The sequence below is a fragment of the Ruditapes philippinarum genome, unplaced genomic scaffold (genome assembly GCF_026571515.1).
Source record: "Ruditapes philippinarum isolate M1 unplaced genomic scaffold, ASM2657151v2 ctg1563_1_1_1_1, whole genome shotgun sequence".
Classification (NCBI taxonomy): Eukaryota; Metazoa; Mollusca; class Bivalvia; order Venerida; family Veneridae; genus Ruditapes; species Ruditapes philippinarum.
In genome coordinates, this window is record NW_026852328.1 from 182,597 (window position 1) to 210,265 (window position 27,669).

Consider the following 27,669-nt stretch of genomic DNA (forward strand, 5'->3'; position numbering starts at 1 on the left):
ATATTTCAGGTGTGATCAGTAGTAATGGAGAGGATGGAACATCTCTTGCAGGTGGCGCTAGTGGAGGAAGTATCATCCTTAATGCTCATACATTTAATGGGAAAGGAAAAGTTACTGTCAATGGTGGAAAAGGTAAATTATTTCTTATGGAGAATAACTGTTAGAACATTTATCTCTGTATTAAAGTTTGAGTCAGCTACAAGACATAATGACCATTTATGTCGGAGGTCAATTGTCAAAGAGAAATTGTGTCTCGCCTTAGATCATACCAGTAATGAACAAGCATTTGTCTATTGGTGAGGACAGAAACTGTCACATTTGCCATTAATACTTGTTAAAGTATGTTTATTGACAGTGATTCCTATAAAACGGAAAGCATTTTTAACAATCAAGTTGAAAAAGGTTAGAAAATATTTAAAGGCCTTTTATGCCTCAGAATTTTGCTTTGATTTTTTTGTTCTCAAAATCTTTTAAAATCTTTTCCGAGGTGTTATGAGCCTTTAAGCTAATACACCAACTTTGTCCTATAGGAACATCAACAACAGGGGGTGGCGCGGGTGGTAGGGCTGCCATCCATTACATTGAATCCGAGTTCACAGGATCTTGGGAAGCTTATGGTGGAAGCTCTTCCCACAGCGTTGGCGGTGCTGGAACTGTGTACACTGTTGCCGATGGCAAAACCAAACTTTACGTTGACAATAAAGATCCTTACACAGTTGATGTATGTTTTTCTTGATGGGAATTTTGCTTTTTGTAACATTTACCAAATGTAACGGATTTTAAAATTGATATATTTCACTTTTCTCTGAAAAGAAGTTTTGAATGGACATTGACTTGACCTTGTCATTCAGTAAAGCATGATATAATGTTTGATTATGTATGTGAATAACTGTAGAACTATTTTTCGTCCTTTAGCATGTACATTATTTTGGTCAATTTTTGAGAGCCTGATCTCAAAAAAAGGGGAAATTTTATTATTTTCTTTACCATCTTAGAATTATACTTAAACGCTTAAACAATTTTTGTTCTTACACTATAACTTTTGTGTCAATTAAATGAAACCCTTTCTCTCAATATTGTAATTAAAACAGTATATCAGTTTTGCTGTTTCAAAATATTTAAACCCTGTATTAGTTTTTCTGTTGCCAAATATTTAAACACTGATTGTGTATTGAAGAAGCTCCACTCCACATGAAAAAGCTTAAAAACGTAAAATTTAAAATTCTTGCATAGAATGCAAGTCATGCATTTAAAATTCTGCAAAAGCTGATAAGGGAATATACTCAAAAATTAAATTGAAAATGCTTTTATTATACACAAAGTTTAAGTGAAAAGTGTTTTGGTCATATTGCACAATAAAAATGATTATTTTGAGAATACTGAGTGAGGGAATGATCTGAAATTTTGCTCACACATTCAAGACCTTCATCAAATGACACACAAGTCTTGAAAAAAATATTTCCAGTCACTTCATGTAAAAAAAAAGACTCAGTGGAGTCCCTTTAAAATAAAGCCTTAGAGTAAAATTTTATTAACTTTTATATAGAGGATATTTGTTTAGTTTAGTGTAAGATCGAAATCTATTTCACCGAGTGAGCACCAAAAGGTATATTTCACCTGAGTGGCGCACCCACGAGTGAAATATGAACTTTTGGTGTTCACGAGGTGAAATATATTTCGATCTTACACTAAACTAAACAAATTTTCTTTTTATTATATGCAAAGAAACGTTTAAAAAGACATTTAAGCATAGCACTAAATGAAAAGGGCGCCAAATAATAATACAACGTGACGCCATTTACGACATCACGTCATTAAGTTGGTTTCCATTATTGTGAACGCTTGTATTTCACTGAAACAACTTACCGGGCTCAAATATTCAAAACAGTGAATTATCAGTTTTTATATCACTTATATATTTCTACAAACCACCGAAAAGCATGTAATAAATTGTATTAATTTTGTTTTCTATTATTTTTTTTAACACTTTTATAGGAAACAATTCAAAACTATGACAAAGATGGGGTAGAAAATTATGACTTCAGTCGTGCATGGATTGTCTTCCCCGAGGACGGTATCCTCACTGTCGATGAGCTCTATCTGTTTAATGGAGCACACTTGGCTTTGGAACCAGCAGATAATCCTGCTGATGCCCAGCACAGTTTTACCACAGAGAGTTTCTATGGGGATGGATTTGTAGAAAATGCAGAAAATCTAGGAAGCATTCATGTTGGACCTTACCAAACATTTTCTGTCAAGTAGGCTATTCTAATTTTTTTGCACATATTTTACTTTGAAATAAATGAAATGATTTGTCCTAATCATACTGCTAGCAATATTTTACTTTGAAATAAATGTAATGATTTGTCCTAATCATACTGCTAGCAATATTTTACTTTGAAATAAATGTAATGATTTGTCCTAATCATACTGCTATTTTGTTAAAAGTACTTCCATTTTTATTGTATTGATACCTTATAATCTCATACTATATCCCTTGAACAATAATTTGCCATCACTGTAAGATCTTTATTTATGAATATCTGTTAAAAAAGTGATCCCTCCAAAGCATTAAAAAGATTGAGCCTGTAAATGAGGGACAACGAAAAGGTGCAACATCCCTCACATTAAGTTGACAAAATAATTATAATGATTATATCATAAAACAACAGGGCAATAGACAGATATTTCCCAGCCAATGCTATAGTCTATGAGGATGGCTTGCTGAAAACACCAGCCAAGATGAAATGTTACAATTCTAAAACTACAATCTACGGCACATTGGGCGGTGTCACAGAGCTAACGCTGTCAAAAAGCATTCTTGATATGAAAAGCACAGGCAGATCAGAGGTTTATTTAAAATCATTATTTTCAATATTATTATTTATTTATTTATTTTTTGGTGTGTTCTGGGGGGGGGGGAGGTAGGAAGGGGGATTAATTAGTCTTATCACAAACAATGTCCAAGACAGAGTATTTTTAAAAAGTCTTTGACTTTGTAGCTCTAACTTATCAGTGTTTTAAGATTGAACTGAATTTTGATGTTTCTCACATTCTCATGAAAATTTGACCATTTATCTTTGACTATGAAATGATACTAGTGACAGTTAGTAAAAAAAAAAAAAATGAGTAACAAATGATTCACTGTTGAAATTACTTGAAGATTATGCAGCTTGGTAAACAATTTGATAGGTTGCTAGTAAGTTTTTATACCTGTTTGGGGACAGCTCTATTATCTGAAGTTTCTATAAGAAGAACTATATGTTTATATCTCTAAGAAATCTATTTGGTTATATCCTCAAAATTGGAGGAAAAAGCCGCATCTGATAATCAATAAATAATCGTATTATGTTTTATTACAGGGAAGGAAATCTGGCGGCATGGTTTTAATTTCAACTATAAATGTATTGGCTGAAGGAGTTTTGCAGCTGCTTGATGAGGTACAATATCAATTAACAACTTCAAACTTCAACGTAGGTCCTTCAGGTGTTGTCGTGGCAACAAATCTCCTCATTGAGACTGATAATGTCAACATTGAAGAAGGCGGTATCATTGATTTAAATGAGAGAAGCAATCTTCAGGCCGGATTGGGTAAGTGGAACTGACTATAAGCTAAGTTTTCTATAAGTATGTCAAATGTATCAGATAAGTTACATATTTAAGAGGATATATTTTTGTGCCCCCACTTTAGCGGCAGGCATTTAGATTTACCCTTGTCTGTCCGTCCGTTCTCTTGTGTCGCACGTAACTCAAAAGGATTTGACCTAGAGTCATGAAACTTTACAGGAACGTTGATTTCAACTTGTGTCGCATGTAACTCAAAAAGGATTTGACATAGTCATTAAACCTAACAGGAAGGTTGAACAGCATATATAGTTGTGTACCTTGGGTTTTGCTTGTGGATTTATCCAGTATTTGAATAGTTATTTCCCTTGACTTAGTAAAAACATTTTTCATTATGTTGTTATTTGTTCTTTGAGTGCTTGAGTTAGAATCAACCAACTTTACAGGAATAATGATCAACATCACTAAATTACAGGATTAATGATTCACAATTCTGTGAAGCTATGCACCTGGGACTTTGCATGTGGATTTTTTTTAGTTTTGTTAGAGTTATTGCCCTTGACTAAGAGTAGTATAAATTTGCAATTTTCAACTTGTTCTACATGCATAGCTCAAAAAGTATTTCACTTGTAGGCTTGAAAGTTTACAAGCATGTTGGTCAGCATGTGTACTTATGCACCTTGGGGTTTGCTTGTGGATTTATTTTCATTATTTGTAAAGTTCTTGACCTTTACCTAGTAACAGAATTTTAGTTTTCAAAAAATATTTGACTGAGAGTCATAAGATTTACAGAATAGTGGCGCAGTGGGGGCCCCCGTGTACTATGAACTCATTTCTAGTTATTCATTAAGGTATGGCTTTACATCATATGACTTTGTTGAAGGTAATGTTGAACATGTTGTGACTTCATTAGAAAGAGTTACCTTACGATACGAGTTCCATGACTTTATCACTACAGTGAAACCTCTTCAAGATGACCAGTGAAGCATGCTAGAGCAAAACACTCTTAATAGCAACAGTATCAGTTCTTCTCAATTGGAGAATTTACCTTCAATATATTTAACCTTTCTATAACAACAGTTTATGAGATACAACCAGTATTTTTGTTTCCCAAAGGGTGGTTGCTCTGTTGATGTTGTAATGTACTTTAAATAAATTCTTAATTAGAAAGCATTGAACATGGGTAGTAATGGCAGAAAGTGAACCATATAATTATAAACTATGGAAATTATTTCATGTTTATTTGGTGTTATTTTTAGGTTACCTGCCAAAATATGGATCTGGACATAGTGGAGAAGGGGGCGGTTTCTATAACAGCTCGTTTGAGAAATTTGAACGTGGTTTACCATATGATGACTTCAAAGAACCAGTCCTACCTGGATCTGGAGGAGACACAACATTAGGTGGAGGTGTAATTAAAATACAGGCATCTGACACTGTAGAAATACAAGGAGAAATCCATGCCGAGTATGATTGTTTTGTAGATAACTTTATTTAAGTTTTGGAAATGTTTTGTTTTTCTTTGAGGAAATTTGCTTAGAAATATATAGCAAGATTCTGACTAGCAATTAATTAACTCATTTTATTGTTTGCTTTATCAGGTACTACAAATAGTTTTGATGTTGTTAACTGTATGAGTGGTATACATGCCAAAATAAGAGAACTTGAAGACACCTCTTAGCTAATTAAGTATAATGGGGTTTGTTAAATCAGTTCAATAATATAATAATACTTGAAAGACAAAAATTTAGGAGAACAAAGATTAATTTTAGTCAGTGTCTTTATGCTCACAATTGTGTTGTTTGTGCCGTGTGGCGACCGTAAAAAGTCTCCCCATACATATAATCAATGTTGTTATATTTTCATCCACAAGGGATTTTTCGGGGTTCATTGTTGCCCCCTTTCAATGTCCTCCCTACATTGTGGTAGCTTTTGTGTGTTGTGGGCTGCGTCCTGTAAACGTTGCCTTTGCCTTGTTGATCTTTATTCTCGTGTTTTGTTTAAATACTAAATATTTTGATTCTAGTGGCGGAAGTGCAACCTCTGTAGATGCCAATGGTAAATCGGGATATTATGGTGGTGCATCAGGTGGAAGTATCTGGATAACCAGTCAGACAGTCAAGATTGGAGGTATTAAACATAAATTAGGAGGGCTTAAGTAAAATGTCGTGTTAAAGCTTATTTGAGCCGCGCCATGACAAAACTTACTTAGTGTGTTTGCAACCAGCATGGATCCCCGCAGTCTGATCTGGATCCATGCTGTTCGCATACAAACCCTATAACAAGTAGAGAAACTGATAGCGAACAGCATGGATCTGGATAAAATTGCGCGAATGCGCAGGCTGGTCTGGATCCATGCTGGTCGCAAACATACTATGTTGGTTTTGTCATGGCGCGGCTCACTTATTTTAATAATCATTTTGCTGGAAGAATGAATTAAAGCAGTATAGTTGTTGGTTTTTAGATCAACTATTCAATGAATAGTGAGGCTATCCTACTCACTTTTGTGCTGGCTTTTGTATTACACTTTGGTTAATGTTTCTACAATCCCATATATCATTAATGATATTTGCTTTTAGCAGGTTTATATAGAGGATATTTTTTTAGTTCAGTGTAAGATCGGAATATATTTCACTGAGTTAGCACCAAAAGGTATATTTCACGAGTGGGGCAGCCACGAGTGAAATATGAACTTTTGGTGTTCACAAGGTGAAATATATTTCGATCTTACACTAAACTAAACAAATTTTCTTTTTATTACATGCAAAAAGACATTTTAAAAAGACATTTTAAGCTAATAATGGATAAAAAGGGCGCCAAATAATAATACAATGTGACGTCATTTACGACTTCACGTCGTTAAGTTGGTACCCAGTACTGTGCATGCTGGTATTTCACTGAAACAACGTAAGGGGCTTCAATTCAAAACAGTGAAATTATCAAAGTGGTAATTTCACTGTTTCAAACAGTGAAATTACCAGTTTTATATCACTGATATATTTCTATAAATCACCGAAAAGCATGAAATAAAAAATGATAACAGGAGATCAATGTTTAAGACCCATAGATCTGGTATGAATTTTGAATATAAAATGATTTCCGCTCATGAATTTCGAGATTTTCTGACATTTATGACAACTTAGAACTTTCTTTTGAATTTCACTGAATTTATGTAATAGCATCAGATGAGCTCAGAAATGTTTGGAAAGAAGTATTGTTTGATTCAGAGGCTGATATAGAAGAGGGACAGAAATTCATGTGTTATATCAAACACTAAATTTGAATATTATTCAGAGAGGGGAGGTTTGCAGGATATTTATTGAATCTTTCAGGTGTGATATCAACAAATGGCGGGTCTGCAACAAGCTCTGGAGGTGGGGGAGGAGGGTTTATCAGCATATATTTTGAAAATGGCTATGTTGATGATCGATATGTTACATCATATGGGGGGACAACTTTGAATGGTGAAAATGGGGCGGCTGGAGTGATCTACCTTGAGGAAAGTGGCAACACGAAGGTATGTGATAAATAATCATTCAGTTGGTTTTCACTATTTGGTTATACACTTGTTATGATATTAATGACTCAGTTTTGATTATATAAGGTTTAGTTGTAGTGTGATTGCATTAATGTTTTGAAGATTTTGATGGTTTTCAGATGATTTTAAATCATTTCCCAATCAATTTATTGAATTATGCAGGTCATGAAAAAATATCATTGCATGATTCTAATTGTTTTGAGTATTTCAATAGAGAAGTCTATTTAAAACTGAAAAGATAATTTCTCGAAAAATTGTGTTTTATATAAAAAATACTTTGGTTTAATCACTAGGCACTTATTAAGACTGATGAAGCATCAGACTGTTTGTCAACAATGGCTGTTGACCCTGACCTACCAAGTGTACAGCTTGATGAAATAGAGATCGTTGGACCAGCTGTTGCAGGTTTTCTTGCTCGAGAATCAACTCCAGCATTAAATGCTCAAGTTGGAACCATTACTGGAAATGCTGAATCATTGATAAGAATTGATAAAAATGTTGACTTGTTTTGGGGAACCAGAGTTGGTAAGGTAGATGAGTTAAGAATCAATTCAAATATTCGTGTGAATGTAGACGGAGCCATTGATCTGCCAAAGACAGTTATAATAGACAAAGACTGGTCCCTTGATGTGTGTGGAACCATTTCTTCCAATACAAATACGATGACTGTAAGGGAAGGCGGAGCATTGAGAATGTCCCATCCGGCATCAGATCTCAATATTGACGCTCTTGTGGTGGACTACAATGGAAAGCTGGAAGCCTCGAGCTATTGTGACACCACAACAAACAAAGTCACACTTACATTAACTTACTTTAATACCACAAGTGATTTTTCCCTAGACACAAGCAAGTTTTCATTGAGTGCATCCAAACAAGGGACAGTATCTCCTAAAGGTACAACAAATGCTAAGGAACCAGAATGTGCCACCTCGGGTTCGTTTGAACTGAAATCAGGTCAATATTGTGAAATATCAACGGGTACAAGTACATATACAAAGATCACAATAAACCCTGGAGCTGAGCTTAGAGTAGTTGGAAGTAAGACAGGTTCTGGAACAACAATAATCAAGGCCACAAATATTGATCTTAAATTTGGTGGTTTGATAACTGGGGTTGGTAAAGGATTTAAAACTTCAGGGAATGGAGCAGCATCATCTGGACAGGGTGCAACTCATGGTGGGAGAGGTGTAGGCAACACAAAGTCAACATATGGCTCAATTACGGCACCAACCACATACGGTAGCAATGGACCAAGTGCAACAGATACTTCTGGAAGAGGTGGCGGACAAATTAAATTACAAGTTACAAACGTTTTAACCATTGATGGCACAATTGACATGAGTGCAGACTCTGGACCTGGAGGAAGTGGCGGGTCTATATTTGTGACAGCGAAGACAATAGAGGGAGATGGATACATAAAAGCTGAGGGTAATGATGGTGGCGGAGGTGGAAGAATATCTGCTGTTGCATCTAAAACTTATTCATACACTGGAACAATATCTGCAGTTGGCGGAGAAACTTCATCTGGAGATAAAGGATCAGCTGGTAATGTTTTAATTGTTTACTTTAAGTTGTTACTGTTTTATAATGTTTGAATTGGAAGTAATGTTAGTTGTAGGCCACAAACAGAATACGGTACAATAAGATGCTTTAAAGTTTAAACAAATCCAGATATAAGTATGTCATAGATTTATTAGACAAGTACAGGATATGACCAATTGTTAACCTATTGATAAGTTTGTTACAGTAAATAAATTGAATCTTTTAAAGTAGTCAAATTGATAGCAAATTTCAAGTTTAGTTATTTACTTGTGATTGAAAATTTTTTTAAATTCACATCGTTACATTATAACAGTTTTATTATGTTCTTTTTCTATAGACTTTATTTGGCTGGCTTTGTTTATAGGAAAATAATATTAGTTAAATGATTATTATTATTAGACTGAAAAGGTTGTGCAAGATAGGAATTTTATCAGTTATGATACATAAGAACAATATTAGTAAACTGTTGATTTTACTTGAATTAAATACAAAAAAACTTGTGGATGCTTGCAGCAATAATTTATTTCTTATACCACCTGTATAAAAAAGTAGGCCTTTCTACAAGTTGTTGTTGCCTCTCAAGAGCCAATCGTACAGCTAAATTGCATTTTTGATACCAAATATTACCTCATACAGATCACAATTTTAAATAAAATTTCACTGCAAAACATGTTTATTATGTTAAGTGATAAAAATTTTAAATTTTGATTTTTAAATCTCTACAGGTACAATCTATTTGGAGTACCCAGGTACTGAAAAAGTGATTATAAGTGGAACAGGCACGGAAACAACACCAGTCATTACAGATTTAACCAGTTTAAGTATTGAAGATGGTGCCTCTGTGACAATTGAGAGCAGTGTTACTATAAATGAATTATTTGATAAATCTACAAACACTGCATGTAGTCTTAAAGTCCTTGGAGGCAACACCCTTACCACTACTTCAATGGGTAAGATATATGAGCCGCGTCATGACAAAACCAACATAGTGCGTTTTGATCAGCATGGATCCAGACCAGCCTGCATATCCGCGCAGTCTGATCAGGATCCATGCTATTCCGTTACAGACCCTATAACAAGTAAAGAAACTGCTAGTGAACAGCATGGATCCTGATCATGGATCGATGCTGGTCGCAAACCCACTATATTGGTTTTGTCATGACGCGATTTCAATTATGTTTTGTTTTTACTTTGCTTTTAAAAGAGTAGGGGATCTATTCTTCTAACCTCTGGGGTCTCCAGAATATTACCTTAACACTAAGTTAAAGGTTTTTTTATTTAGTCACTTAGGATGTTTATTTGAGTTTGCACAATTTTCTTCATTTATATTATAGTATGTCATATAAATATGCAATTTGATTGAAACACTCTGTGTTATTATTAATCTCTGATGAAAGTTTTGCCTGCAAGTTTTATCTCCAATACTCTTTAAAACTTCACAAATATCTTCAGGGACATATTTATGAACCTCTTGTTTAAAGATGAGTTTTCTAAGGTTTATATGCTGAATTTCTCTACAAGGTTAATGATAGAAAGTCATTGACCAAGACCTATATTTGTTATAAAATTTGGCATGATTTGGTTCTGAAGCTTGATTGCTGTCTGGAAGCCTCTTCAGAATTTGTTACTTAAAAAGAAATCACTTGTTCTCAATAATTATATTTAGTAACAAAATTATTTCATTGTATAATTAAATTTTAAATCACTCTTGATGTATATTTCTTTAACTATTCTAGCATTAATAGCTTGTGAAAGAATTGAATAAAATTGAAAATAATTGTATATATTTTAATGGATTTTTTATTCACTTTTATATTCACATTAGGTGATGAGCACAGAGGATTTGCATGTCAAGTTGAGGTTGAAGAAGAAGGGGCATTGACAGTTAACTCTGAAAATCTTTTAATATCTGGGGATTCCCCACTGCTTGAATTACATGGCACTCTGACCGCAAATAGCCTGACTTTGGATAACCATGGACACTTTAATCTTAATTCAAACGGACGCCTTATTGCATCATCACTCAAACTTCAATCTTGGACTGAAACAACAGTAGCTTCTACGGCATTGTTTGGAAATGATGGACAGAAAATAACAATTGACACATTTGAACTTGGCTATGAGGCAAATATCACCTTTGATCGCAGTGAAATTTCCTTCGAAACTACCACCTTTAAAATGTACTCATTGTCAAAGTTTATCTTAACTGGTGATAAGAAAAGCCTGAATTTCATCTCAGATGAGTTTATAGTACAGGATGGTGCAGTGATTGACTTGAGTGAAAGTGGTGATTTAGATACAGGATCTGGATCACCATCTGGAACTGAAGGAGCTAGTTACGGTGGAGACGGGGGATTAAATGAGGACACTAAAGCATATGGATCATCGATTCTCCCTGCTGAATACGGAAGTGGTACAACTGATGTCAGAGGAGGAGGAATTATCCATATAGAGGTAGCAAATACAGCTGAGATTGATGGATCACTACTTGTTGATGGCGAAGGATCCACAGTTACTGGTGGTGCCAGTGGTGGAAGTATATATGTCTCTGCTTCTATACTTCAAGGGCATGGTCAGTTATCTGCCAACGGAGGGGAAAGCACTGTAGGAGGTGGAGGAGGTGGTGGGAGAATTTCTCTAATAGCTTCGTCCCAGTCAGGATTCCTTGGATTTGTAACAGCTTATGGTGGGAATGGTACATTAGCAAGTGGAGCTGCAGGTACAATTTATAAAGAATATTCGCAGTCAGGAGGCTCGCAGGTAAAGAAAGCTATCATTAATAACAATGGTCTGATATCCGAGGCATCCACATACTTGTCCGATATAACAGAACTTTCTGAATTGGAAATTGCAGGCTATGGCCAGGTAAAATCATCTGGAACATCTACGAAATTTGTAGTGGCTACAATTATTGGTGATAATACAGGTACTTTAACAGTTTTGCAAAACCAGGTATATGATATTGCAACTTCCTACGGAACTATCTCACCATATGCATTAGAATGTAAACTTATTGTTCAAGAAAACGGAGAAATAACTGCTCCTGCTCGCATTCTTCTTACTGACGATGATGTTACTGGTGATGACTGGTATAATCTAGAAGTGTACGGCACATTGATCGGAGTAAGAGAAATGACTGTTTCAAGTGGTGGTAAGGTTTTTATACATTCTTTAAGCAGATCCGGATTTTCTGCCGACAGCATCCAACCTGCTGGAAAAATGTCATTAAATAAAATCGAGGTCACCACTAATGGTATTTTAGAGATAGGTACAGACAGCATGGATATTTACATACTTGAAATGATCGAGAAATTGACAGTAAAATATGGCGGTGTTCTCACCTCAAGACATCTTGTAATTCACTCTCCCGAATTAGAAGTTGCTTTTAATGGACATCTTAATGTAGATGGTGGAACAGTGATGGTTGTTGAATCAGGTGGTGCTGGAGGAAGTTATGGAGGTGCAGGCGGGGTATCATTTGACGGTAATTTCCCATCTGCAAACTATACTGGAATACATAATGAAATTCAAAGCGGGATGCCTGGAAGTAGTGGAGTGTCAGAAGGGGCCACTAATGCTGGTGGTTATTTGTTAATACAGACTGATACACTTACTGTACATGGAACTATAAGTGCTGATGGTGATCATGCTACAATTGATGCAGGCGGTGGAAGTGGTGGCGGAATAGATTTGTATATTGAAGATATAGATGGGTCTGGATCTATTTCAGTAAGGGGTGGTTCTGCTGTCACAGGTGGTGGTGGAGGTGGAGGAAGAATAAAGTTAGATGTACAAGGAAACTTTCACTTCTTAGGAGACTATAAGTTGCATGGTGGGTCTTCAGCAAGTGGTCAAGCTGGAGGATCGGGAACATCTTTTGTAGTATTCCAGCGTACAGATGAACCAGGATTTGTGGAGTATATTTACATTGACAATTCAGGCGCATCAGGGGAAACTGAAGGTGTCACCTATATTGATCTCCCATCCACTGAATTACTGGAGTTTGATAATATCAACATTGGTGATGCTACAAAATTGTGGATAGGCACTCCAGGTCTTCATGTTAAAGCAAAGACACTGACTTGTGGCTCCAGTAGCACGATTGTTGTTGATGATGATGTTATTTTCAGTGCAGATGTTGAGTTGGCATACAGTGCTATTCAATGTAGCTTCAACTTAAAGCAAGCTGGGGAATTAAGGCTTCCAAAATCTGTTGAGTTGCAGGGAGAAGAGAGTAAATTTGAAGGTAAGTATTCTATTTTTCCTATTCATTTAATATTATACATTTTGTTGGAAATACTGGTAATTTAACTCAGTCTAGTAATTAAAGAGCGACTGTTAAAATATTTGAAATTGTATTGAGAGAGAGTGACAATAATTTATGTTCATTTTTCACTGTTATGTGGAAAATAACTATATGTACATGTCTATATCTGTATTTCAAAAAATTATTGTTTATTATAATTTTTATAGACTAATAATTGGGAATGTGAATTAGCTAGTGTGATTTTATCCTTAACACATGCTGATTTCTCTGTTATTGTATGACAGAGTGCTTTGTTTTTAAGCAAGAATTAAGTTCCATTTTATTTATTAATTACACAATACAAGTTCTTACTGTTTCAGGAATTCTCACAAATATTGGCACCTTGATCATTTCACAGTATCAAAAGGTTACATTTTCACCGGTAGTTAGAACAGGCGCATGCTGTAATGAGGCTGGCGAGCACAGTTTCCTCTCAAATCCTGGGGAATACACATTTTTCACATTTACATTGAAAAACTATGCAGAAGTAACATTTGAAAAAGATCCAGACACTTTAAAGAATATAGAATTCGTAGAGCTGGAACTGCAGTACGGCTCTAAAGTTATAGGGGAAAGTCTTGACATCTCGGCAAATGAAATTAAATTACATCCTGGCTCGACACTGACCTTGAAGGGATATGATGCTGAAGCTGGTCCAGGAAAAGGAAACATGGTACGTAATATACATGAGACAAACTATATAAATATACCCATGCAACCAGCACAAACCAAGGCGGCACATCTGTGCTGCCTGATCAATGTCTGCACTGTTCACTATTTAATCAGTATATATTTGAAAAAAATCCTAAAAATGATGAATGGTTTGTCTTGATCAAAGTTGAACGAGCTTTTTTAAGATATACTATATACAAAGAATATCACAGAATTTTGTTGAAATCTATGAAATTCTTACTGAATATGACTATAATTTGAATAAAGAATGAATAACGAAGCCATGAACATGTAATTGGGAAGCTGCATTCCCTATTAGAGGTCAAGTAAAGTTGGTATTTTCTTTAAAAAAAACTGCCAGTTTTTTATGACACTTTTATAATTTTCAAATTCTCACCATCTATAGACTGTGTGGAACACAACATATATCCTTTGTGTGAAATCAAAACATGTTTTTAGGGACTGTGTAGCAGTCATCAATAGTTTCTATAATCAATTTTGAGCATAGTATATCTTTAATGTATTAAGTTTGGTAATATTTAACTAATTCAGACTAGCTATTAAAGCTATCAGTGATCTATGTTTTTTTCAATGTTTCAAGTATAAGACCAGATCAGGTTACCCATCAAGTCAGTCGAAAAATGTTATGTCATTTCAGGTGGATGGTATAGGTTTAGGTGCAGGCCATGGAGCCCCTGGAGGATCAAACTCGGCGGATATTACTGGCGGTCTGTCTTACGATAATACACGACTTCCTGTAGAACCGGGTAGCGGAGGTGGAAATTCTTTGAACGGGACAGGTGGAGCCGGTGGTGGATATCTGAAACTTACCTTGTTTACTTCGCTCACTGTGTTTGGTAAGTGGTCTTGTTTTTGATTTAAAATAAGGTTAAACATACCACTTCATCATGAAAATTATCATACCGTTTATTATAAATCGCTGTATGTTTTAATATGATTACAGATAATTTTATTTCCAGTCAGGATTTAAAAGTGCTTACACATTTTTCACATTTTAACTTGTTATAATTCAGACAATAAAATTATGCTTTATGGATGTCTTGGCCAAGTTGATTAAGCGTTAGACAAGAAATCTGAAAATTGCTGGCCACGTGGGTACAAACCCTATCAGGTGTAAGCCGTTGTTTCCATGAGTAATAAATTTGACAATCATTGCTTAGTACTGGTTAGTCCAAGAAATGTTTCAGTAAGCTTATAGCTTCAATCACAAACTAAATTAAAATTGTATAAACTGAATTTACTGATGTGCTTCAAATAACAGTAATGAGTTTGTTTCTGTATTTAGGTACCATAGAGGTAGATGGAGAGGATGGTATAGGGCTAAATGCAGGAGGTGGAAGTGGTGGAACAATCCTTATTACCACTCCATTGTTAACTGGTGATGGTGAAATTAGAGCAAATGGTGGTAAAGGAAATGAATATGGTGGTGGAGGCAGTGGCGGGAGGATGGCTATCACAATAACAGATTCGTAAGGACTTATTTTAAGCTCGACAATTCGTTAAGAATAAGTAGAGCTATCCTAGTCACCCAATCCTCGGTGTGGGCGTTAACACTTATGTTAAAGTTTTTGTGACACCTCAAATATTTTCAAAGTCCATTGACATACGGCTTTGAAAACTTCCCACACTTGTTAACATTCATGCCATCTTAGCTGGAAACCCCCCCCCCCAAAAAAAAATAAAAATAAAATCTAAACAAACATGTACATGTGTACTTCCATTTCATTTCATCAATGGGTTTATATAAATGAAAAATAAAAATAAAATAACGTTATATTACCAGAAGAGATACTGTTATTATAATAAAAGTACTACTGCAACTTCGGTTTTTAATCTGTTAATGTTAATTTTTTACATATTTTCATTTGAGGTCTTCCTCCACCAGTAAAACTGGAAACTAACCATATGACCTATACTGTTTTGTTGCGGAAAAAAAAGTAAAAAAGAAAACAATATATTTTTTTTGATTCCAGCAATGAGTTTATAGGAACAATGAAAGCATATGGTGGCGGAAATGATCATAATCTTGAAACTGTGAAAGCAGGGCCCGGAACTGTTTTTCTACAGGAAGGCAAGTCACCTCAAGAAACACTCTCGCTGCTGATATCTGGAGACGTTGATAGCTCTATACAAGAGCAGACCTTCGCATATATTGACGGAGAGGCAGAGGAATACAAGTATGATCTGCTGACAATATCAGGTAAAATTTTATCATAGTTTTGTAGAAAGGGACTTAACTCAGTACTGTGTTTGAGCACTACTATATATGCTTGCAGAAATTATGATCACAAAGTAGAAAAATATGGCTTTTTTACCGATTCTTACATTTTTCATTCACAATCATATATAAAATCGATGTGAAAAGATAAATTAGACAATTTAGAGTTCATTCTCTTTGGAGAAAGCCTATTATTTTAGCATTTAATCATTCAAGGGCCTTGTTCCATTTATACCGGAATATGGTATCTAGTGTGGTGCTCCAACATATTTTAGTCTCACTGACTGTACAAAATTCTAAAATTTCAAACATAAGAAAAGATGACAGGCGATTATTTTAAGAATATTCATATTGATTATGAAGATTGGCGTAATTTATGCAAAATTCAACAGAATATATTGTGTTTTTAAGCTTGTATGTTTTGAAGAAAGGTCAAGCTATTTTAAGCCCTGTGCCATTGTCATCGTACAAAATCTTTAATGTACCCCATTATTGACCATAGGTATCAACATGAAACTTGGTGTACTCACTTGTCATGACAAGCTGAAGATGTTAGATAAGGGGATTTATTCCAAAGCTATATTTTTGGAGTTGTTAAACTTAGAATTTTGTAAGATTTCAAAAATATGAATTGCATCGACTTGAAACATTTGATTTTCATGACATAGCACAGTTATAAGGCAAGAAACATTTTCCTAAAAACAGTATTTTTTTCAGTTTAACTCATTTGTATGCCCCCACAATGTGGGAGCATTTAGCGTTGCACTTGTCCAACCGTCCGTTCCTACCGTATGTCCCGAAATCTTGTGAACGCAACTCCTCTAAAACCGGATGGCAGATTTTGCTTAAACTTACAGGGATGAACAACTTTAATGTGTAGATGGTAGTAAAGGAAGGAATTTTCGCTGCGACCAAATTTAACAGAATTATGGCCCTTTGTTGATTTTTTCTCTAGATACTTTGTAGAAATTTTGTGAACGCAACTCCTCTAAAACCGGATGGCAGATTTTGCTTAAACTTACAGGGATGAACAACTTTAATGTGTAGATGGTAGTAAAGGGAGGAATTAACGCTGCGACCAAATTTAACAGAATTATGGCCCTTTGTTGATTTTTTCTCTAGATACTATGTAGAAATTTTGTGAAAGCAACTCCTCTTAAATCGGATGGCAGATTTTGCTGAAACTTCCAGGGATGAACAACCTTAATGTGTAGATGGCAGTAAAGGAAGGAATTTTTGCTGCAACCAAATTTAAGAGAATTATGGCCCTTTGTTGATTTTTTCATTATATACTATGTAGAAATTTTGTGAAAGCAACTTCTCTTAAACCGGATGGCAGATTTTTGTTTAAACTTCCAGGGATTAACAACCTTAATGTGTAGATGGTAGTAAAGGAAGGAATTATTGCTGCGACCAAGTTTAACAGAATTATGGCCCTTTGTTGATTTTTAGTTTTCAACTTGTGGCACATGTTGTCCAAAAAATATTTGACCTAGAGTCATAAGATTGACAGAACAGTGGCGTGTGGGGGCATCCATGTCCTATGGACACATTTCTAGTTAACTTAAACTTTTCATGAGCACTTGTCAGAACATGTATTTCACTAATTAAGAATGCTTGCTAGATTATTTTTGAAAATCAGCATTGATGCAGAAGTGAACACATGCTGATTTTCATTTTTTTTACACCAGGGGTGCGTTTCACTAACTTACTTACGTTATCTTAACTCGGGTTTGAACTTTTTGTGTATTACTAAGCAGAACTGACATATTTATTTGCTTTGCACTAAACTTTCTTTGTTACCCATTTGCGTAAGTTTACGCTCACTTATTACTGGCATAAATTGCATGTTCTGGATAGTGAAATGCAACTAACATAAACTTACGTTTTGGGTAAGTCCAAATTTACGTTCAAAAGATACGCAAAACTAACAGAATGTTAGTGAAATGATCGCCAGATTCTTAACTTAGTGTTTCAGAGACATGTAATTTGTTATGTTAGAGATTAGATATTTGGCATGAAACATCATCTAGTAGGCCTCTACCAAATTTGTTCAATTAATAGCCCTCTGGTCAAAATTGGCCCTGCCCTTAGGGGTCATGGGTTTTACAAAATTTACTAATTTAAAAGTAGTTTCATGCTTAATACAGGCATAAGACTTGCATGTCATCTCCTCTATCCCTTGGATGATTTTGATAAAACTGAATTAATAGGAATCATGACCCTCTTGTTTTTATTTTGTTGGGAGATATTAATATCGGATCAATATAGATATTGTTCCAGTTTTTTGTCATAACTATTGACTCAATATAATTGATGAATTATAGTGAAGAAAACCTTGTATTTGATGTATTTCAGGATATGCAAATGTGGCATTTGGCAACTCAGACACAGAGTTAAAATTGGCTGATGTTAATGGTGATAAAACAGGCACCTTGCATGTTACTGGCTATCAGATTGCTCGAGCTGCTGTTGTTGAAGGAAAAGTTGGAACTTTTACAACTACTGTTAATTTTGATGTCGAAGAAGAAGCCACACTTCACGTACCAGAAACCTTAATTGTTGCTGGGGTATTAATAGATTTAAAGGGAACGTGTACTTTCAGTAAACTTATTGTTGAAAATGGTGGTATTATTAAAGGCTACACTACAACTTCTACTTCGACGTACAGTGGTGGGAATTATAATAAAAGAGGAAACAATGGAGAATACATCCTAAGTGAGCTTAAACTTGAGGCTGGATCAATGTTTATTTTACCATCAGGAGGTCTGAAATTGACTGTTGGAACATTGGAAATGAAACGATTTGTTGTCCTAGAAGCAGATTTTGTAGACGTAACTGCTGTTAATGTTATTCTGGAACGTGAAGCAGCATTAAGCACAAATGGAAGAGCTGCATTAGATGACGACCTTGTTCCTGACACTGCACACGGTATTGGAAAGAATGGTGGGGCTCATTCAGCAGCTGGGGGTGTAGGTGTAAATGTTACTGTTGACAACGCCTCAGAGCCGTTTGGAACAATTTACACACCAAATACACCTGGAGCATCTGGCGGCCCAAATAATCAAGGTGGAGGAGCTATAAAGATTACTACTGATGAACTCATACTTGACGGGATTCTACGATCTTCAGGTGGCGATACAACCTCTGGTGGTGCTGGTGCAGGAGGGAGTATTTACGTCATATGTAATTTTGCTCTGAAAGGGTTGGGTTCAATGGAGGCTAATGGTGGGTCTACATCTGATATAGAAGGCGGAGCTGGTAGTGGTGGACACATTGCAGTTCATATGCAGACTGATGAATTTCAAGGAGAATTTAGTGCAGGAGGAGGGACTTCTTCAGCTGCTCATGGAAACGGTGGACCGGGGTCAGTATACCTGTTGTCTGAAAACAATGGTGAGAGATACATTTGTGACAATGATAATGGTCAAGTTGACTTCTACTGCACACTAAATGAGGAAAGTTTGACATTAGATTTTGATACAGTAGATATCTATAACTATGCAAAAGTTCAGATGATTAAAGATGGGAAAGAACGTGTTATAAATATAGCAAAAGTGAATGGTGACAGTACTGGCTTGGTGCGACTTCAGGATAAGCATAAAGGTACACTAGAAAGATCTGTCACAGATACATCAGCTCACTCCAAACTTAAAGTAAACATTGAGCTCCATAAAGGGGGAGAGTTCATTATGTCAGAGACAGTAACTATACTAGGTCTAGGATCTGTGGCATTTGACTTAGATGGTGTTTTGAGGGGTGTAACCAATCTTTATCTTGCTTCAAGTAGGAAAATGAGAATTGGACCAAATGCCAAAATTGTTCCCTTTTCAGCAACTGACCTCTCAGAATATGACTATGTAGCATTTGGAACACTTCAACTTGAGCCAGGAAGTATTGCTGAATATGATGCTGACACAGGAGCAAAGATAAAAGCAAGCAATATCAATCTTAAGTTTGCAGCTGCGCTATATGCTGATAATTTTGACGTCACCGCTTCTAACATTGATCTTGAACTTGAGAGTGTCTTAAGCTGTTCTAGTGAAAACAGAATAGGATCTGAGAGCATTGACATAACAACAGGATCAAGTAAGCCAGGAAATATATCAAATGATGGCAGTTGCCATGGTGGCGTAGGCAGTGGATTAGGAGATTGCATCTCTTACAATTCCCTTTACCTACCCTCAATGTCGGGCAGTAGAGGTACATACAACGACATTACTGGTGCGAAAACTGGAGGCAGGGGAGGCGGATGGATTCATATTCAAGTAGGAAACTTGTTAATCAATGATGGTACAATTGATGCTAATGGTGAAATAGCTGATGAAAGTGGAGGTGGAGGAAGTGGTGGAAGTATTTTGATTGAAGTTTATGACTTTGAAGGTTATGGCTACATCAATGCTTACGGAGGTGATGGAGTAGGAACAAATGGAGGAGGAGCCGCAGGAAGAGTAGCTGTACATTGTTCATTGCAGATAGAATTCTATGGAACCTTCCAAGTCTATGGGGGCTCTGGAACTGATGATAGTCTTAGTGCAGGAGGTGGAACAGTTTACTTACAGGATGAAAGATATGGTAAAACCTATAAAAGACTGTTACTAGACAACCAAGGAAGACCTCATGGCAAATATGCAACTATAGATGAAACTTTTGCAGACCATTACTTTAATGAAATTCATCTGATGAACAATGCCTCGCTGCAACTTGTAGATGATGACAGGGACTCTTCTTTAGAATGTGAAAAATTTTACAGCGATGGGTCAGGATTATATCATTTACATAAATACCAAACTTTAAAGGTAGAGTATGATCCATCAACAAGAAATGCTTTCCTGGCAGGGGTTAACTTTATAACGGATGCTGAATCGTATATATATTTTCCGTCTATCATTTATGTTTATGGAACAGGTGTTTTCTTAGATGGACAAACAGAACATAGGTCCATGGCAATATTTGGTGAACTTATTGGTATATCAGATCTTATTCTCGGTTTCGAAACATTACTTTATTTTGGTGATCTTGCACATACGGCATCTGTAGATATTACAACTGGAGCCTCGGAAGTTGATCCAGTTGGAACAGTGACATTTGGAACCTTAGACTTACGAAGCTACTCCCAAATAAAGTATGCACCAGATCAGACTGTAACTCAGAAGATTGCTAGGATTGATGCACGTTTTAAATCGGTGATTTCAGCGGAAAGTATCGCAATTCAAGCAAGTATATTGAATCTTGAAGCTGGTGCAAAACTAACTGCATCAGCAATTGACAGACCTGATGACATGTTGAATGAAGAGCTTGGACAAGGTATTGATGCTGTTGTAAATGGCACTGAAGTTGGAACTGGAGGCGGGTATGCAACAGATGGAGGAGGTTTGTAAATTTCATCGTTAAAACGGTACATGAATTTGCTTCAATTAGTATTCACCAAACTAGGAAAGAGTTCTATTAAATGGTTATATAAAAGATATGTCTATGCCAGTGGTGTGTTTGCATTTAAGTTCTAAAATACACAATTTTTGTCATACTTTTAGAAAACTAGTCAACTTTGAGCTTCATAATATATACAGTTTAAGTATGTATTAAAATTGTTCAGTGTAACCTCTGCAGAGCAACACACTTTGGAAAACTTAAGTTTTCATTGTTGTTGAGAGGTGTTAGAGATTAAAAATTACATTGGGATTTCACCTTTAAGACAAGTTTAATTGAATTTAAAGGGGCAAGTAGATTTTATTGAATGTGAGGATTTATGCAATGTGCAGAGGTCAGATTCTTAAAGTTGACAGGATCTAGTCACATGATCAACCAATTACTGCAAAATTTGAGGCTCATTTCTTTGTGGCAGACAATATTTGTTTATATGTAATTGCTTTGTAAAAGGTACTGAACATATTAATGACATATTGCGGTCATTCTAGGTTGGTATGCCACAAATAAAAGCTTGATAACGGAAGGTGGTGAATTCTATGGAAGCCTGTACTCACCTAATTTGAGAGGCAGTAGGGGAGGAAATGGCTTAGAAAGCATTGGAGGTGATGGTGGTGGCTTCATAAATCTAAAGGTGCTTTTATTGTAAATTATATTGAAATTTACGGATCACAATTGTGTGCTAATATTTATATATCATAGAAATTTTAGAGTTTGTAAGGTAAACAATGTAACATAGGCATTTTCGACTTGTATTTCTTTCTTATAATCAATTTTTAGTGAGCTCATAATAAGTTATCTAGCTAGCAAGCTGGAAAAACAATATCTGAAAGAAAGAAAAAATTACAATTTGTTTTAAATGTTTAAAGGCCCATTATGCCTCAAAAATGAATAATTTTTCCCTTTTTTGAAAAGGACAAACATGAGGTTTATTACATTCAAATAATGGTTTTAGAGCAAGTTACACACTTTATCATGACAAAAAAGAAGAACAGACTGTGAAAATTATAATCATAAAAGTAGCAAAATGTAAACAAAGTTGTTTTTTGACTTCCATACAAAATACTACATCACTACATGTATATCTGTATTAATTACTTAAGGGCAACAGCAGCAAAAGATGGACCAGGTAATTGCCCAATGAGTAACTTTTTAGATCTTATATCAGACCATCAAAAATATGGAAAAAAATGAGAAATAAAAATAAAAGCATTTATGAGGCATTATGGGCCTTTAAAGTGGTTAATATAATAAATAGGAAAATGATTGTAGTTTATTGATATATGGTTAAATATTGTAATACAGATAGCTACAGATTTATTAATTGATGGGAAAATAACAGTTGATGGATCACATGGTGGTGATGACTCTGGTGGTGGTGACTCTGGTGGTGGTAGTGGTGGAACTGTCTATATCAAGTAAGTAAAAACTCAATATTTTATATCTTTGTTAATCTTGGAGAATTCATGATAAAAAATATATGAAGTTTACCTAGAATTATTAAGTAAATAAGGAAAACAACATAACTTTGAAAAGTTGATTTAAATGGGTTTAAGTACCTTTGCACTTATCTTTTAACTGGTATGAAAAATGCAAGCCAATAAAAATAATGCCAAAAGATCTCACTTTAACATAGAAATTTGTGAAATTTGATAAAAAATATCACTTTATTTATATATTTGAAAGGATACGTATATCAAGTTCAGTTAATTTTGCTTGTACATTTATTTTATTTTCTTTTTTTAACTAGCAAAGCTATGCTACTGTAGTTGCAAAAAAAAGTTTTTTTTCTAGCTGTGAAAGTTATAAATTTGAGCCGCATCATGACAAAACCAACATAGTGTGTCTGTGACCAGCATGGATCCAGACCAGCCTGCGCATCGGCGCAGTCTGATCAGGATCCATGCGGTTCGCTTACCAATTCTATTACAAGTAGAGAAACTAATAGCGAACAGCATGGATCCTGATCAGACTGTGCGGATGTGCAGGCTGGTCTGGATCCATGCTGGTCGCAAACCCATTATATTGGTTTTGTCATGACATGGCTAATTTATTTTTCAGATCCAAAAATTTGGAGGGTTATGGAGTTTTAAATTCACACGGTGGAGATGGTTACTTTGGTGGGGCTGGAGGTAGAATAGCAGTATATCTTGACACAGAAATGTACTTCTTTGGAACATTTGAAGCTTTTGGGGGAGATTCTACTGTAGACAGTTACCTTTCCGAAGGAGGACCTGGATCTGTTTATATCAAAGATGTCCGGTAAATTTTACCTTTTAATACTCTTTTGTGCTAAATATCAAAAATGGACTGCTAGGGGGTGTGGACAGTAACTTGAACTTTCCAGTACCTACCATGAAGAGGCTCAGTCAAACATAACCTGAAACTCTTTCAATTTTGTCATATTGGACATTCTTTAGTGATTCTGTTCTTTACCTATTTTGTCCATTGTTCATCTTTCATCATTTTTGGGGAAATTTCAAAATATGTACTTCTTGTGTATAAATCAGCAAACAGTGCAGACAGGGATTAGACTGCATGCATGTGCCAGGCGATCTCGGGCTGCACTGGCTGCATTTGTATATGCTGTTTGAAACTAGAAGATTTAATAAGAAAAGCCAGGCGTCTGCAAGTTTGGACACTGTTAATCAGTGCATAAAAAGGCATAGATATACAAATTAGTAAAGATAATTCAAAAGTTGGATTCACATATTTTTTACTAAATTGTAATATTGTTTCACTTATATTAACCAAGCAAGGAATTTATTTTGTTATAATGGCCTTATTTTTAGAAACTCGAGAAAATATGAACAAATTCGATTCGACAATAAGGAACGATCATGGGACCATCAGTATATCCTAGACGAATACGAGGAAGGTGCGGAAAAAACTTACTACTATTTTGATGAGATACACCTTATGAGGAATGCATCATTGCAGTTAAAGACAGGGGATGGAGCTGAACGAGTTTTAGAATGCCATGACATTAAAAGTGACAGATCTGGAAGAATATACCTACGTGTATGTCTATGTCTTATGATATTTCCATAGGAGAATCTTATTTATCAATTGATGAATTCTTTACATTGTAAAATGTAAATGCATTAGTTAATTTTTTGTTTATATTAAAATATACATGTTTAATTATCTTTTATAAAGTTGGCTTTATCTTCATTTGCCTCTTTATTAAAGTTAGACATGAACAAAAAAAACATCAAACAGACCTTTTCCTAGCCAAATTTGGAAAAAAGTAAATTTGTTGTAAAATTGTTTAATTTAGAAAAGTGTTTTGATACCCTTTGAATGAAACCCCCTTCACACTCTTTTGGACAAGTATAATTTTGAACTGTGCAAAATTGTTTATTCCTAACAATACAAATATCATTCAAAGCATAAAGAAAACATTAAAATTTGACAATGAAAAGTTGTTTATTCCTAACAATACAAATATCATTCAAAGCATAAAGAAAACATTAAAATTTGACAATGAAAAGTTGTTTATTCCTAACAATACAAATATCATTCAAAGCATAAAGAAAACATTAAAATTTGACAATGAAATGTGTGGGATGATCTGTCTGATACCATAATGGAATGAACTTCAACAAAGTTGTCAGTTTTGATATCAGGATTTTTTTATTGGGATTTTTTGAAAAAAATATTTATTTTCATACCATTCCATTAAATTATATCCTGCTTTTATAGAAGAAGCTTCAATATCCTCTAATGATATGGTATCAAATTCTAACATTTTCGATAATTTTCATCAACAGGAACATCAAACTGCACGTATTGGCGAGGCCCAACCATTGATGAAGTTTCAGTTTAACTTGTGGATTGATGAAGCTTCCAAGGCCTACCTGTCCCCACTTATTTATATCCTTGGCCATGGTGAAATAGCCTTGAAATGGAACGGTGAAATGATAGGCGTGCGGCATTTACGTATAGTACCCGGAAGAGTAATAAATATCAAAAAAGATGCTATGACAAGCTATGTTGAAGATGGAAAACTAGTTGAAGGAACACCGGGTGCATTTGAATTTTCTACTATGGAACTAGGGGCTCTTGCCATAATGGAGTTACCCCCACCAATGCCACTTGTTCTAACAGTTGGAATTTTGGTTTGTACTAAGTTTATTGTGATTGAGTTAAAAAGAAAGAAAAATGTTCACATATATATAATTATGTCTGCCCCAAGGTTCATCAGTTTATTTTTCAGTTAAGTATTACCTCTGCAGAGCACTAGCAATTTGACGGCAAAGCTTTTTGTTGTTGCTAATAGCTTTTTGCTCAGGATTCAATTGATTTTAAATTCATTCTTTGAAAAAAAAAAGATTTTGTTGTTGTAAAGAGGTTATTGTTCCTCAAAGGGTTACTCTGCAAGGACTGTACTGTATGCATTTAGCTTGTCACTACTCCATGTAGACTAGTGATTGAAAAAATTTTAAAATCTGTTTGTAAATAAGCCTCCCTTGACATTGTCGACAACACAAAATTAATATAATATTATTTTATTATTATTATTGTTTTGAAGTATTAATCTGTTAAATTTGTAGCTAGGTATATCTGTTGGTACGATCAAGCAATTTTTGACAGGGATATGCACCTTGGACTTATATTAAGATGCATATCCAGATGATCATGTACATACATGTATTTATCATTAGATTTGCTAAACACATACTATGCCTGCTATGCACATCCAACATATTCCTGAGGGAAAAAAATGCTAGAAGAACAGGACAAAGAGTGTTTTATCTTGTTCGGTTAAGTGTGATATATACTGTGCTCCTCTAAGTTCACGGTACTTAACACTTTAAAACAGTAAAGAACACAAACAATAAACTTACACTACAAAAACTGTCATAAACTGTATCATTTAGTCATTTTTCTGCTATATGACACAAGGAAACAACAATATATTCAATCAAAATTAGTTTTAATTTGTCAGATGTAAACCGTGTGTCGGCCATTTTGGAAACAGTATGTCATCATTTACCTCGCGGTAATGGTGTTTTATTTCAGTTTTTTCATGTTTCAGTTAAAATTTCTTTAAGTTATTTTGCATAATTTTAAATATTAAAAGTATTTTTACATTGTAACTCAAACTTATTTTTTTCAACAATCAAGAACATTTATAAAATGATGATTGTTTCAGACGTATGCACAAATTTAATGGACTATTGTTGTTTTTTGCAGAAGTTTGTAAATTGCTGTTCAGTTTTACGTCAAAATCTATAGATTTAAATTATTTTGCACAAAAAATTTGTTGTTAAGGTGTTTGAATAAAATTTGTCAATTCTGACCAATTATAACAATGGTCACATGAAAATATGCCATTACCGTGAGATAAGTGATGACGCGGAATTAGTGATGTTTAGTAAAGTTACAGTGGTGTTCATTTTTCAACATGTAATAATTTTCATGCTCTAAATCAGCTCAATGTACATGTATGTCCTACCTTATTTCATATGATTATTGGGAAGTTTTACACTTATCCCTTGCAAAAATTAATATGTTAGTTTACATCTGTGAAATTGTATTAATTATATGTTTTATTAACATGATATAGCTTTGTCTCCCCCCTCGTTTGTATGAGTAAGAAGTTACCATTTCACCTGTGCAAATGTTCGTGTGATTTATGAAATTTAACAAAAACAAAATCAACCGGCCTTATTTGCAAAAACAAGTTGATGAAGCCATCAGAGATGGTGTTCTATAAGGGTTTTATGAGTTGGATGAATTCATATTTAACATAATATTATGTAATGAATTGATTATTATAATGTTTTCTGATGGTTGGTTTTTTGTTGTTGTTTTTTTGCAGGAGATAAAGTATAATTCAAAGTTTCTGGCGGACTCTATGCAAGTTTTGGCAACAGAATTTTTCCTTGAACCTCTGGCAAGATTTATTTGCGTGGGAACCAGCCGTGAATACCAGATTGGAGATGCTTCAGAGCCAGAAGCCGGTGGTGGTTATGCCTCCAAGGGAGGAGGAGGTAAAAACATTTTGAATTTTTTGTAAAGGCACATTTTCAGTACAGTCAAACCTTTAAATAAGTACCCTAGTGTATGCCAGCCCACATAGTTCAGTAGGGAGAGTATCAGATTTAAAATCCAGCCAGGGATTGCTTGTTCAATCCTAGGGCAAGGCAAAATTTCCCCATTGCTGTTGATCATGTTGATCCAGAATATATAGTCTTTTGGTCATTTGTCTGTAACAGCTGGTCCAGAAATCTTGTGGGATTAATAGCTTGTACATAAATAGAGAGAAATAGAATCCTTAAAGAAAACCCCAAACAGCAAGAAGGCTCAGTTTGACTGAGTTTGTTCATAGGCAGTACTGAAAAGTGGTCCTTAGCTTCATCTAGGTAGTTCAAC

The 27,669-nt window shown here is 34.9% G+C and overlaps 1 protein-coding gene across 1 annotated transcript in view; it reads left to right on the forward strand.

The window, feature by feature from the left end:
- Positions 1 to 27,669, forward strand: part of LOC132756851 (uncharacterized) — a gene marked incomplete at its 3' end in the record, with an annotated part of 136,027 nt that overhangs the window by 65,992 nt on the left and 42,366 nt on the right. The window contains 22 exon segments of the mRNA XM_060747998.1: positions 10 to 132; positions 531 to 721; positions 1,996 to 2,258; positions 2,673 to 2,850; positions 3,363 to 3,591; positions 4,824 to 5,031; positions 5,591 to 5,694; positions 6,897 to 7,081; positions 7,396 to 8,647; positions 9,370 to 9,594; positions 10,470 to 12,890; positions 13,271 to 13,623; positions 14,281 to 14,479; positions 14,929 to 15,112; positions 15,617 to 15,843; positions 18,220 to 21,234; positions 21,780 to 21,922; positions 22,594 to 22,706; positions 23,350 to 23,550; positions 24,081 to 24,309; positions 25,062 to 25,409; positions 27,116 to 27,287. Coding sequence (XP_060603981.1) covers positions 10 to 132; positions 531 to 721; positions 1,996 to 2,258; positions 2,673 to 2,850; positions 3,363 to 3,591; positions 4,824 to 5,031; positions 5,591 to 5,694; positions 6,897 to 7,081; positions 7,396 to 8,647; positions 9,370 to 9,594; positions 10,470 to 12,890; positions 13,271 to 13,623; positions 14,281 to 14,479; positions 14,929 to 15,112; positions 15,617 to 15,843; positions 18,220 to 21,234; positions 21,780 to 21,922; positions 22,594 to 22,706; positions 23,350 to 23,550; positions 24,081 to 24,309; positions 25,062 to 25,409; positions 27,116 to 27,287 — 10,563 coding nt within the window.